This window comes from Notolabrus celidotus, chromosome 3, assembly GCF_009762535.1.
Source record: "Notolabrus celidotus isolate fNotCel1 chromosome 3, fNotCel1.pri, whole genome shotgun sequence".
Lineage (NCBI taxonomy): Eukaryota > Metazoa > Chordata > Actinopteri > Labriformes > Labridae > Notolabrus > Notolabrus celidotus.
In genome coordinates this window covers 3419683-3434595 of record NC_048274.1, presented here as the reverse complement: position 1 = coordinate 3434595, position 14913 = coordinate 3419683, and the positions used below count along the sequence as shown (strand labels likewise).

The following is a 14913-nucleotide window of genomic DNA, read 5'->3' as shown; positions in this document are numbered from 1 at the left end:
TTACCTCTCCAAACTTCAGAGTCCATACTTTATAATCTGTCACTTTACATAGAGAAACATTGCTACACTCAACGACAACAACTTTGGAGCATTGCAACAGTAGAGGAGTGTTTTGAGTGCTGGCCAATTAAAATACTGTATAATTCATATGGTAGCTAGATGAGTGTTGTAGAAACTCCAAAAACTTTACAGATGCTGTGGGACTCATAATTTGCAGAAGAACTTGAGTAATTGGCTGCATTAACTCCTGAATAAACTAGTTCTTCTGACATAGGTCACAGGCTTAACTACTGGGGCTTATTTTATATTCAAATTTTCTATCTGTGTCCAATATATTTATTTATGCATGTTTATTATTTCTTGATCTTCTTCCTCTGAGAGTTGATGAATAAGCTGCTCTTTGTTTCTAAAGAGGTTCATGGGATAAAATTCTGCACTGGCGAGACAACATTCCACAGTGCCCGTGTTTAATTTCAAGTTTATCTCCTTGTTATGTTACTAACTGTTTATCAGGGACTCTTGTGCAGTGGTGCATGCCTCTGTTGCCTCCCCTCGGGTTTTTGTGCAGAAGCCACACAATGAACAACATGTACACAAAAGTTTTGTGAGCAATTTGATAGCTATTATCCCAAACATTTGCCGCGATGTCAACGGGCACTGTCTGTAAATTATATTTGCAGAGCTGGGCCTTCAAAAGCTGAGCATGCATTATTAATGTTGGCTTGAAAGAGACAAATGCTTTATTTGTGTAATATAATTTAGAAGTATTTCTATTTTAGCATGCTTTGATGCATAATGCACAGAATTGGACTATATGTGCACTCAGTTTATTTTGGAAATGTATAAGTAACACAGCTTTAAAAGTGTTGCACAAGCTGACCTTATACTCTAACAGTCCAGAAGATGCTGCATGTGGTGGCCTTACTTCACCTCCGTCGTAACATGCAAATCATCTAAATCTATTGGGGATTTTGTGATATTATCTCCTTTATTTCTTTCTCTGTCAATCTGCCTTTTGTCTCTCCCCTTTAGCACTTGTTAATTAGCATTGTTGATGCTGACTTAGTCCGGGGAGATGAACTGCAGGTGGAGGTTAAGTCTTCAGAACCTGCCGGAACACGGAAGGTCATGTTGTGCATGATATAAATGAGAAAACAGAATCACAGGATAGAGCTTTACCCAGGATAATAACCCTCTGTCAATGTTGCCTGAGGGCAAAGTGCTGGCCAAACATTCCCGGCCTATTATTGCTATAATAAACAAGCTAACTGGGAATTATGGCTGCAAAATTGTGCACACAGTTGAAGTGGAGGTAATTTTATCAGCAATAATGTGAGTGAACTTGTGATCGTTTGGGGACGCAAAGACACAAATGATGCATAAACAGCACATAAGCACGCACGGCACACACCCACACGTATTTACAGTACCTGTGTGAGTCCTCATTGGCTGCATGCATTCATTTCTTCTTTCCATGGGTGAGTCACAACGAAACCCTAAAACAGTCCCATTACTAGAAGAAACGTTTTTTTAAACAGGATTAGGAAAACTGCTCCTCGTAGAAACACATAAAAACAAAAGCATGCTATTTTTTTGTTTGTTTTATGCTAAAGAGCTGACTTTAACTTCAACTTTCAGTGTTTCCACCGCATAGTAACAGTGCACCATCTGCAGCCTGATTTAATTCCCCTGTTTCAAGACATTTCTATGTTTGGATGAAACATACAATCACCTGAACTGAAGTAATTTGACTGATTAGACAGTCTAACATGCTAAACTGGCTATAAAGCCTCTTTTGTTGTCTTCTCTGTGTGTCTAAAGCAGGGGTGTCAAACTAATTTCAGTTCAGGGGCCACATACAGCCCAATTTGATCTTAAGTGGGCCGGACAAGTAAGATCACAACATATTAACCTATAAAGAAGGAGAACTCCAAATTTTTCCCTTAGTTTTAATGCAAAAAATGTACAAGTACATCCTGAAAATGTTCACATTTAATGAACTACAGTTTTACTAAAACAGCTATCGTACTTATCGCCATGGTGAGTCTCACAGAGGGGCCAAATACTATATTTTTAAAGCCCTGAAACCTGCTGCGAACACACCAAGCACACAGGTTACCTATTCACCTGCGCTCCATCAGCACAATGATTGTATGCAACCCCCAGAGAGAAAATCTGATATAGCAGTTACTTTCATTGAAAAATTACAGTTCATGTCTTCTTTGTAATTTTTGCATTTTGAGAAGTCATCCTCGGGCCGGATTGGAACCTCTGGGGGGCCTGTTTTGGCCCGCGGGCCGTATGTTTGACAACCGTGGTCTAAAGTTAGCTGATGTGACAACAGAAGGCTTTTAGTCACGCACAATGTGCATGTAAACACTTTCAAACTACTTCACTCACTGAGATGTTCATTAACCCCACATACAGTTCATCAACTCATTTCATTGTAATTTCTCACTTTGAAGGAATGCAAAATTGAACATAGGAGACAATGAACAACATAGCAGTTATTATAAAGTGTTTTTTTATTAATAAAATACAGTATCCACTCTCTTTTTGCTCCAATTTGGTCCCCACCAATCCCCAAGTTTTTGGCTGCTGGTTCATCCAGCTAGTAACTGACTGTCTGTCTCCCAGTTATTGTTGGTGTGGGCACACAGTGAGAGCTTTCACCTGGAGTGGCCATGTTGCCAGTGGCTTCACTCTATTGTAAAATCTGTGGTCTTAACATTTGTAGCATTTGTGATAGATACAGCAGGTTTTTGTGAGAGCAGGTAGTCTGGAAACAGTTTCCTGAGCAGATATTTTTGGAAACAAATAATTTGCTCTATATTTTGTCTCTTGTTGAAATGAAGACAGAGTTGAAGGGCACAAAAACTGAGGGCTTTGTAAACACTTTCTGAGGAGACGATCTCCTCCATTTACTTCCTCCTCAGCTTTTAAACTCTGGCATGGGAAAACCAAGCACTTTGGAAACAACAGCAAACCTTAAGTCAGACACTTAATTCTGTGACAAAAATTCTGATGTTAATCAATGACTTTTTTTTCCACAACCAAAACCAGAAGATGAAGAACTAAGAATACTTCATAAATAATAAATAATAACAAAGACTGAGACTAAATTAAAAACAGCTACCAACATGAACACTGGTCCGACATGCCTGTTGTTGCCTTGACTATTCGTTAGAACCATAGCCAGTATAATGCATGGACATAGCCTCAGTCATGTCAACCGTTGGTTTCTGAAGAGCAGTTTTGAAGACTATTGACGGTGGACGCCATGTTGGAAATGCTAACTCAATGCAACTTTCGGTTAACCTCAAATCCTGCAAAATTTGTAAACTTAATATTTTCAAAACGAAATGAGCTCTTCAGACCCAAATCATTTTCGTACCAGGCTGTAAACATCTTCATTCTTGCTGTAAAGATCAGCTTTTCTGAATGGGTGTGTATGGGGTCTCCAGTGCTTCTACAGCCAGCCTCAAGTGGACACTTGAGGAAGTGCAGTTTTCAGCATGTCAACGTGAAATTCATGTCTTACAGCTGGAGGTTACTCCTTGGTTAGAAATGTTAATTGTTAGAAAAGGTGTCAAACAACTTCAGATGATTGAATGACTTTTTTGTGCTTCGTTGCAATACCTACAAAATAAATGTAAGTTAACTACAGCATCACCGTCTGTTGCTCTGAGCCTTGTATTTGCCTTGAAAGTGTTAAAGCATTTTCATATGAATGTAGTTGGTTTGTAGATTAAGTTATGGGGCACCAATTTAGCCTACAGTGGTTAAGTTGCATGCCCCAGATGCATGCCACCTGCTGGAGACCTTTAGCCTCCAGCAGGTGGCTTGTGTTCAATTCCAGCCTGTGCGCATTTCCCAGTATGCCACTCACTACTCTCTCTCCCAGTTTCCTTCTCTATCCACTATCCTATCCCCTCACAACAAACGCACAGTGCCTGAGCCATATGAGGTAAAAGATCACCATATTGAATTATGTCCTGTGCAAGTGATTTATTTTTTACATTAAAATAAACATTAGTAAATCCTCAGGGCTTAAAGTCAGCACACAACGACAGCACCAATAAAACTGTCCCTGTTCTCAGTGTATGACCCGGAATGCAGCTGTGTAATAGAACTGGTATTGCCACAGCAACACAGCCATTACTCTTAAATAGTCTATCCTTACACTCCATCTGTAGGCACAGCAGAGGGGTGAAACATGTGTTTGCACGTTCCTGCTTGCATGCGCTCATGTGTGTGTTTGAGAGAGAGATAGAGATATACAGAGAGAAAGAGAGAGGGGGAGAGATTTTATGACTTCGGTTGGAATTACCCGCTGATCACTGACAGTGATGTGCGGTCAGGACCCCTATATTACTCCACTGGGATAGACATCTGTGATCTACACCTTCATTTTCATTCTGAGTGACACTGACAATCTCTGCTTCACCATCCCCTGCTCGCACAGCCTGAGAGTGTGTGTGCATATGTGTGTGCGCGTGTGCACGCATGACTGTGAGTAAGTGTGTTTGTTCTCAATCTGTGCTGCAAGCCTGTTTGCCTCAAGGTTCCCCCCTCATTCTGAGTGTCTCTGTTTGAAATGGAGGCAGGTGTTGCTTGCATCCAGGCTCGCCAAATGTACTGTAAATGGATTTCTCCTACACATAAGGCAGAGAGGAACTGGAGCCAACTGAGCTTGAGGTGGTGAATTCTAATGTCCTTCCAGCTTGTTTTCAGGAGCCACTTTGAAGGAATGCTGAAATTATATTACCCCTGTGTGTGCTTGTGTGTGTATGTGTGCTGATGTGTGTGTATGTGTGTGTGCGTGGGCACCCCAGTGTTTTACAAGTTTGTTTTTTCCATTAGAGAGGCTGCGTTTTTTTTTTTTACAAGATTGTTCTCTGTGGTCATGATGGAGCCTCTATTTACCAGCCCTGCACCTCTGGAGATAGCCTGTCATTCATGGTGATTGACAGACAGTGTGTTGTAGGAGAGAGGACTTTTGGTTATAGAAAAATCTACGTCTGCCTATGCATGAGGTGGTTTTGCTCCACTGCAGCTCGGAGTGGATGCTGTATGCAGAGTTCAGTGAAAGGTTTACTCCTTCTTTAACAGCTGCTGTGGTGGATTTTCACAGTTTCTCAAACACAAGCGTGTCTCAAGATCAAGCTTCATGGATGTCCTCAGAGAAACTTTGAAAAGGTTCATGCAGTAGATGTATTGTTTTGTTTTGTCACGTTGCTGCCTGTCAGTTTATGTGGCTCAGATTTTGATGCAGGTTTTTTAAAGGTTTCTTTTCATAGCGGACTGTATTTGTTTTCTGGGGGGTTCTGATGCAGATAAAACAAAATCATTCCAGTTGAAATAGTTATGAAGTACTTATTAAAAACAGTGCAGCTGTCACCAGTGTTGTGCATGAACGCACTAAAAAAAGCAAGTTCATTGAACATGCTCAAATTTTGGTGAACGATGAACTAATTGGCTCGATTTGCAACTGATGAACGAGGACGTGAGTGTAGTTCGCTCTGGAGATGATGAAGTGCTGCTTCCATTCTGAGAGGATCTGAGAGGGATCGAGGGAGAGTAACAGAGCACGATGTTTCAGCTGAAGCCAGATTTACTGCACCTGGCATCCATTCAGCAAGGTTTACGTGCAAGCAATTCAGATGTAGAATTCAGATATATAGAGTCCAAAAGGCCAAACCTAGCATGGATTTAGAGAGATAAAAACAGTATAGCTTACTTTTTGTCTTTGTTAGTTCAGTCTCTCTTTTTAAGAGGCAGAGTTATCTGCTGTTTTGGTATCAGAGTCAGAGTCTTTAGTCAAATATTCAGCCACAAACACAGTTAAATGTGTGTTTCTAAGTTTTCAGAGCTGCAGATTTGTTTCCTCTGTGCAGCTGACAGGTGAAGGAGGCAGGAAATCAAACTGAACCTTCATAAATATATTCATTTTTTACTCACTTTTTATTCTACTTTGAACAGTTTATTGGAGAAGATGTAAAATATGTTTGCTGATTATTGTACTGTGAAGTTTTGAATAAAGTCTCAGACTTCTACAGCTAAAACACAACTATGAAATACGGTTGGTTTACAGAAGTCCAGTGGGTAATGGGTTAAATGCTATGTTCTGAGTTCTTAGAGCTTTTCACATGATTCATTCACATTATTCAAAAAAGACAACTTTGGTGTTTTTAGCTGTCTGGCTTTACAGCACATTGTTTATGTGTTAAAACGTTTACTTACATGGGGTTTTAATAGCTTTTAAACTTGATATTTGTCAATGATTCTACAGTAGAACAGGCTATAGTATTTTTGTGGGGTTAAGGTAGGTCAGTGATTGAGGGCTGGGGATTGAAGCAGAGGAAGCTTTAATGAAATAGATGATTTTAGTACAGCTAAAATAAATAAATACAGACTGGTTTGTTTTTTATCTGTGTGAACTGAACTTTGAGCTCTCTGATTTATAGCATGAACCTCCTAAACACTGGCCATGACAGATATATGAATAAAGATTGCTTTCTGGTTTAATGCTGGTATAAAATCATTCAACAGGCTTATGTGAAGCATGGTCTACACCAGGGGTGTCAAACATGCGGCCCGCGGACCAAAACGTCCCGCCAGAGGTTGCAATCCGGCCCACGGAACGACTTTGCAAAGTGAAAAAATTACAGATTAGACATAAACTGCAAATTTTCAATAAAAGTAACTACTATTTTGAATTTGTCCTCTGAGGGTTGCATACAATCATAGTGCTGATGGAGCGCACCTGAACAGCACTTTTTCCTGGGACTTTTTTCTCAAAGTGAGAAAATAGATTACTTGCTGTTTGCATAATCCGGTTGAGATTCATTAAGTCTTTTTAGAGCACTATTAAGATGATCCACTAACTACTAACACTAGCACAACACCCCTGCATACAACACTGTCCAGCAAGCAAACAGTTCCTTTTGGAGCTGAGGGGTCCAGGATAGCCAACTTTACCTTCTTCGTTATTATAATCTCTCTGTTCTTTTGCAGTAAAAATGACACTCTGTGTCAGGTGAATTGATAACTTGTTTGGTGTGTTTGCAGCAGGTTTCAGTGCTTAAAGAGTAAAATGTTCTGCCCCACTATGAGACTCATCATGGAGAACTGTTTTTGTAGAAAGATAGTTGATTACATTTTCAGCACATACTTGTACTACTTTGCACTAAAACAAAGGGAAAAATGTAAAGTTGTCGTTATTTATAGGTTATTATGTTATGATTTTACTGGTCCGGCCCACTTCAGATCAACTTGGGCTGTGTGTGGCCCCTGAACTGAAATGAGTTTGACACCCTTGGTCTACACCATAGGTGTCAAACTCATTTCAGTTCAGGGGCCACATACAGCCTGAGTTGATCTGAAGTGGGCCGGACCAGTAAAATCACAACACCTGAAAATAACAACACCTCTAAATTTAAAAAATAAATAATTCCATATATGTTCTTTTGTAGTTTTGATGTCTTCAGTATTAATCTGCAGTGTTTCAAATAATTAAAATAAATACAAACCCTTGAATGAGAAGGTGTTTCCAAACTTTTGACTGGTAGTTGTGATGGAATTCAGCAACAAACTGGACACTGGACACAGAAGACTCAGGAGACTCTGACGGCTTACGTTGAAATAGTTTATGTAGAACTTGGCCAAGGAGAAATAACATAACAGTACACAGGCAGGAGAGTGCAGTGCAATGCCAAGTCAGTTCTGACAGACAAAACCCTTGGCATGGTATTTATTCCCTCTGAAGACGACACTAAAGTTAGATAACCATGTTTGGAAACTAGGAACACAACAAGTGGGAAGAAGACCTGTGCTCTAGTTCTGGAGACAGTAAGTCCGCCATAACAGATAGATAAAGACAGGAGCAGGGGGAGAGACCTTGACTACTACCCTGACACTATCTCGCCCGTCACAGACGACATAGGAAACAAGTTACTCTAAACATGACATTTAGACTGAAAGAATACAATAGTTAAACATTCTTAGATACATATATATAAGACTATGAAAATTCTACAACAGTAGTGTATATCTTAAGTTTTGTAATGTAAAGCTGTTGTGCTCTATTATTTTGTCTACGTCTAGATCCTCTTCTCAAAGCTTCTGGATGTTTGTCCAGAGTGTCTCTTTTTGTACGTCTCTGATTGAATATGCTTGTATTTGATGGATTGTTATTTGTGCTTCAACATGTGAAAAATGAATCAAATCTAAAGTGTTTTCTTTTACATTTAAATGAACATGTATTTTTTTAAATCACTGCTCTCAGACATTATTAAGTGCATCATTTTCAAAGACATTTTCTACAAAAACATCACTGTGAATCCATTTGAATCAACACATACCTTTCACTTCATCTTCTTACATGTTGTTCTAGGACATACCCTAAATATCTGCCATTGCTAACCAATGTGCATCTTTGTTTCCCCCCTCCCCTTCCTCCGTTTCAGGGAGTTATCCAGGATGTGAAGTTGATTTTCGCCCCCAATGGCTACATCACGCAGTGCCCTAACCTGAACCGCAGTAAGTATCAATGACAAAGTCATCTTAAGAGTCCTTTACATTCTCAGAGAGTAACAATGGAAGAAATCTGTTTAATAAACTGTGCGTGAGCTGCTGGTGACCTCTCCTGCTGATCACAAACAAAGCCTCCCTCCTCTGTTTCTTCTTCCTCCACTCAAGTATTCCTCCTTTTGCTTTCATTCAGATTCAGCACAGCCTCCTCTCTCCCTGCCTCGTGTCTGTATCTGTTTACTGTCACACAGATTAAGATATAAGGCCACAGCTGTGCCGCTGTCTCTGCCTTTGATCAATAAGGCATGTAATCACACCTTGTAGCTTTATTATTGATACTAACACCAGCCACCAGCTACCAGCTCAAGACAAAAAGTCAACAGACGCATGAGGCTTGTCTTTCGTTTGTAGTCCGCCGCCATGAGCCATGTCCAAATAATCCCACCACTATTTTTTTCTCTCTGCTTATCTCTTATCTAAACACTCCTCTCTTCCTCTCTGTTTCTTTTTTCCTTTCTCTTTGGTGCTTCCTTTTCCTCCATTGAGCCTGTCCGACCTGCAGCGATTTCCTGAGCCTGGTGCAAGGCATCATGGACCTTCAGGAGCTGCTTGCAAAGATGACCCTAAAGGTAGGAACAAGGGAAAAGCTCTAATCCAACACCGTAACCTCACACTATATTAAAAAGTAGGATAATTTATAGTTTGCTCCAAAACTGAAAGTTCAGGAGACTTTTCAGACGAAGACAAACACTGAAAACAAAACAAAAAATGTTTCAACTTTCAGAATAAAAGTCTGAAAACAACCTTTAATGATCCACTCGTACTTTTCCCAGTTTCCCAGCAAAAAATAAATAAAATAAATTAGAATGAATAATTAACTTCTTTCTCCAGTACTGCCAGAGACTGCAGAATCCTTTGATTTGTTTCTGCCTTCAGTGAAGCTTCATTGTTCTGCTCCTCTGAAGTCAGTATCTCATTTTGGATTAATTCTAACAAGCAGGCACCCTTAAAAAAAAAAAGATAGAAGTAATTGTCGTGAAACAAAAACAAAATTAACATGCACCTTAATCTGTCTTTAGAAGAACAAAATATTCAGTCAGTTCATATTAAGCGTGGATTAAAAAAAGGTTTTAGAAGATTTAAACCCACAGAAGATTCTGATGTGCATGTAAGAAGAATGCACAAACAAGTAATTGCTTGGTTCCTGGAGTCTCATATTTTTTATGGGCTTGTTTTTGCAGTTTCCTCAGGATTAATGTGATGAAGCAGTGAAGTAATCTTCTATTTGTATATCTATGTTCTTTACAATAATGAAGGATAATGTGAGTGCATGCAGGAAACAATCTTGGAATGCAAAGTAGTTAATTATTGAGTACACTGACAGTTAGAAAACAAAGTTTGAATAGCGTATTAAAAAAAATCTACTCCACCTACTCACTTGGTTTGGAGCTTTTGACCTTACTATATCATCCTTATTAAATTACTATGCTCAGTTGCCATGGAGCTGTAGCAGAAATGTTCTTTAAGCTTTGGCTGTGTTGTCAAAAAGAGGGCTTGATTCGACCATAACCTCGAGTGTGGCTATTTTTCTGTTTCAAAAATGAGTGAATGGAAAGACAGTGTAAAAGAATCAAATTAGCTTCTGTCATTTTATTTAAATCATCAAAGTGACGAGTGAGCCGACTCCAGGCATCAGATAAATGTTGTCTCATTAAAACAGAGATGTTTCCCTCTGGAGGATTTATAATTTGTTGTATTGTGTGTCTTTAGATTGATCAGTGTTTGTTGTACTTGGTTTGTTAAACTTCTTGTAAAGTTAATCATCAAAGAGCGATGAGGCTTGGAGCTTAGAAATACTAAGAAGGATCTTCTGCTGCTGCTGCAATGAAGTCTTGACCGGTGCATCGTGAGATGACAGACTAAAATGTATGTTTCTGTGAAAAGGGCAGACATCAATACTACAGCTTGACTAGCTGATCCCGACTGCTCAGACTCTTGCCCCCCCACATATCACCAGAGCAGTGATCTTGGCTTCACGTTTGAGCAACAGGAGGTAAAGGGGAAGAGACGTGTTGACCATCTTTGTGGTGTCACTGGCCGCTCTTCTCTCTTTGATTAGGGATGTTTGGACAGAGAGATTTGACTCATTGAATAGTGTAACTTAACCCTCCTGTTATGTTCGTTTCTCTGGAACAGCACTAATGTTCCTGGGTCAATTTGACCCAGGGCATATTCAATTATCCAACAGTGTCAGAACCCCAAATATCCCAATACATTTTTTTTTTTTTTAATCTAATTTTTTAACTCCATTACTAACCATTTAAATCAATATTTGGTCCATTGGTGTTCTTTAATTCTCACAGATCATGGTTCAATGAGGATAACTCACTCATTTTTCATTACAATTAATGTTAAAACTTTTTTAATGTACACTGGAAAGCCCTAAAAATAATTAAAATAGTTTTACACGACTTAGATTTTTCTTGATTTTATTTTAAATCATTTTATTTTTATGAAGTGATGTTGATAAATTAACACGACTCCTCTTCTGTCACATGCTGCCCAGATTTTTATGCTGCATTTAGCTGGTTTGGAGGCATATATTGCCTAAAATAGACTTTTAAAAGGGTCAATTTGACCCGCAACATAACAGGAGGGTTAAGAAAGTGGAATTTATTCCCATACGCCTTTTAGCTGATTCATCAAATACCTTCTCAATGTTCTCTATCTCTTCAGTTCAAATCTGGTTTTGTAACATCCCTCCCTCTTTAAGAACAAACACTTGGACTAAGATCGAGCCACACAGAGAGATTCTAGCCAAATAGCAACAGGTAGTGTTTGCACACTGGCTGCTTCACTCCCTTCTTAATTTCCTCATAGACAAAGAACAGATGTTCAACATGGTACCAACGAAAGCTGCTTCTTCTGTTAGGGCTTACTTACTCTCATGCAGCAGATGCTCCGGGTTCTTCAGTGTTGTCGTGTATGAGTCTTTTCTCTGGCAAAGCTTGGTCATGAGTTTTGGCGTGGAATCTGAGGGAACGCTGTTGAAGAGGGTGTTTTTTGATTGGCTGTTTTGTTAAAGATCAACAAACTTTATTGGATTTTAAATCAAAAGAAGCTTCATTATTATCCTACCTCAATTAGGGATGGGCAAATATTAGAATATACGGAGAGTTACTTCAAATAATTTCTCATTTTAAAAGTACAGTTTTCATCATTTTCACTGGTGCCTGGTTGTAATACGGTATTCCTGCCTAATTGGGGCTACAGAGCGTCTTGAAGCTGTTTGCTAACCGTATTAAGTAACAGAAGAAGAATAATGCTAACTGCATTAAATGGCAAACAAAGAAGAAAACATAAGTGACAGTTGTGGCGATTTTCTCCGCTTCTGAATTATTATTATTATTATTATTATTTTTATTAACCCTTATATTATGTTAAGGGTCAATTTGACCCTTTTCAGTTTTTGTTTTGACCAAAGTTCTGGTTATTCTTTCTTTTTCTTCATGAAATTTTGTGACTTTTCCTCATCTAGGGTCATGAACTGGTGTGTAAAATCTGGACACTTTGATGTGTAGTGGAATGTCTGTGCAGAGTTTGTATACAAAGATGATGTTAAGGGTCATTTTGACCCAGATGCTTTAATGTGGGTAATTAGCTGTTCAGATCAAATATACATGTCTCTTTTGTGTATTTTTTTTGAGTGCCTTTGAATAGCCATTCAGACCCAGAGACCCAGGTGTGTGTAGAGGAGGAACTTTCTCTCCCTTGTCCTTTTCACTGTTCTCATGTCATCTCTTTGACAAACACACCAAAAATGAGCTCCAGAAGGATTACAGCTGAAGAAGCTTTATCACAGATTTTGAACTGGGATAGTGATACAGAGGAAGAGATTTCAGAGACAGAGGATCTTTCAGAGACTGAGGACAGTGTTATTGATGATCCAGATTGTCAATTTTCCTACGATGAGGAGGATTCAGAGGACGAGTCTGCCGTTGTCTCTCCATCAGATGAAAACCAAGGAATGCAGCGATCATCAACATCAAAATTTGTTTTCACTGAGAAAGCAACAGTTGTTTCATACTGCCCCAAAGAGAAACAAGAATGTTCTTGTAATGAGCACAGTGGGCACGGTTACATGATGTTTTTTAAGTCTGAATTAATAATTCCGAATTAAATAATTCGGAATTAATGTTTTCTCCTTCGTGTTTACATGGAAATAGTAATTCCGAATTGAGGTTTACATGGAGAACACGTTTAATTGTTTTTATTCAATTCCTCTTAACGTCTGGGGGTTGGGAAGGGTTCTGATTGGACAGGGGCGGGTGTGACGTATTTACGTTTACCGGAAGAAAACAGACTCCAGTTCCTGCTTCTTTCATTTTCGGTTACAACATGGAAGACCACACAATAAGTTCAAATGTAGCTTTGATTTTGACTATAGTTTTTAAAAAGCAGCTCAACACAAAGATACTGCTTCACTTTCGTCAGCTGAGGAGGAGAAGAGAGATAGAGGACCAGAGATGCCAAGGATTATCGAATAGTATTTTGGCTCGAGATGCTCATCCCTTACCTCAATACTTCAAGCTCCATCATCTTCACCACATGCAGAGGGAGACAAGGTGTGATACAAACGCTGATAACTAGATTCATTTCAAATCATTATTTTCCTGCCCCCCTGGTGAAGTTTCATGTATAGCACACAGACACCCTCATGCACAGGATGCTGCCACATTCAGGGTTCAGAGAGGTGTCAGGAAATAGCGACTGAGTTGTGACAACAGGAGGCTAACAGGCGCTGTGCATTCTGCCCTGGAGCCATGTGGGAGACTTGAACTATTCATAAGACTCAACATCTGCATAACTGTGTGTGTGAGAGAGGGGGAGTGTGATGGAGTGTGATGGAGTGTGTGTGTGTGTGCTTTGTGTGCATGAGTGAGTGCTATTAGGTGGGAGTGAATGAAGCAAGGACATCTCAGCGGGCAGGAGAGCTATGGAATAATTTTCAGTGTAAATAAGGGTGAAATGAAGAACATTACCCTACCGCTGTGTCACCGCCTCCTCTCTCACATGAACACACCTCCACCTATCGACACTTGACCTCATTCCTCAAACGAGTCTCAGCAGGGAGGATGCAGTCATCTCCCACGCTAAATGGCCTCTCTGTTTTTTAGGCTGCAGAAAATAGAGGAATTCAGCATGAGGTGAATAATCGCCCGGTCCTGCCGGAGAGTCAAGGCGAGGTGAAATGACAAAAAGCTCAGCTGTGTGTGTGGATTAGCTTGGCAGCAATTTGCATGTATTATACCTGTGTATGTGAGAGGAAGAACAATGTGGTTATCATAAAACACATTGTAATGTCGGCCTTAGTGGTGGGAGAATATCTGAAACAATGCGCAGAACAACTGAGCGTTCATTTGCGGCTTTGTCAGCTTATTTGCACCATGTTTACAGTATTTCATGGATAATAATCACTTAGCAGTCACATATATTTAAATAATCATTTCTTAATAGAAATATATGAAATATGCAAAACTGAATTTAATCTCTTTCCCAGTTTTTAGCTCCTCCACTGGAAGGATGCTTAAGACATCCCCTCACAGTGAGGTCTTCATTTTATCTGTACCCTATAGAAGGACTTTTATCATGATAACTTGCACACCACCATGAGGGCCACCCAAGGTCATAGGTTTAATTTTTACATGTTCACTTACTGTGAGCCCCATCAAACAAGTCTGAAGTGCAACTTAATTTAGACATCTACAGGTAGTTTATTCAAAGCGTCAAGTTACTGCCATAGACTGTATAAAACGGTTACTACACCTGACAACATGCTGCTTCCTGTTACAGCCATTTCAAAGTAAAGTTTTTGGGAATACGTAACATGAGTGGACTTTTATTGTGAAATATTTTTCTGAAATGAAATGGTTTTTTTTATTTTTTTTTATTTAACCTTTATTTAACCAGATAAGTCCCATTGAGATCAAGACCTCATTTTCAAGGGCGACCTGGCCAAGAGGTCAGCAGCACACGTCAGAATAAATGGCACAACTCAACAACATGGAACATATATGCAGACAGTGTGTAGAAGCAAACAATAATAATTTAAAAAGTGCAACTTATTTTCAAGTAAAGTGCAGTTTGTGAATATAAAACAGCATTTTAAAAACACAAGCACTGCTCTGGGGTCTTTCTTTCATTTAAGATAGACTTAAAGGTGTCCAGAGAGATGAGATCCGACAGATTCAAGTCCTTCTGGAGTTTATTCCAAGCAGTAGGAGCAGTAAAACTGAACGCTCTCTTACCAAACTCTGTCCGAACACGGGGAACACACATCCGCAAGGTGTCGCAGGAGCGCAAGGCATAGTGACTTCCTGA

General features: G+C 39.5%; 1 protein-coding gene across 1 annotated transcript in view; it reads left to right on the top strand.

The window, feature by feature from the left end:
- Positions 1-14913, top strand: part of LOC117810657 (protein kinase C-binding protein NELL1-like) — a 459515-nt gene that overhangs the window by 148160 nt on the left and 296442 nt on the right. The window contains exons 6-7 of the mRNA XM_034680585.1: positions 8469-8541; positions 9079-9161. Of these exons, the coding sequence (XP_034536476.1) occupies positions 8469-8541; positions 9079-9161 (156 nt within the window). The remainder of the gene's footprint in view (positions 1-8468; positions 8542-9078; positions 9162-14913) is intronic.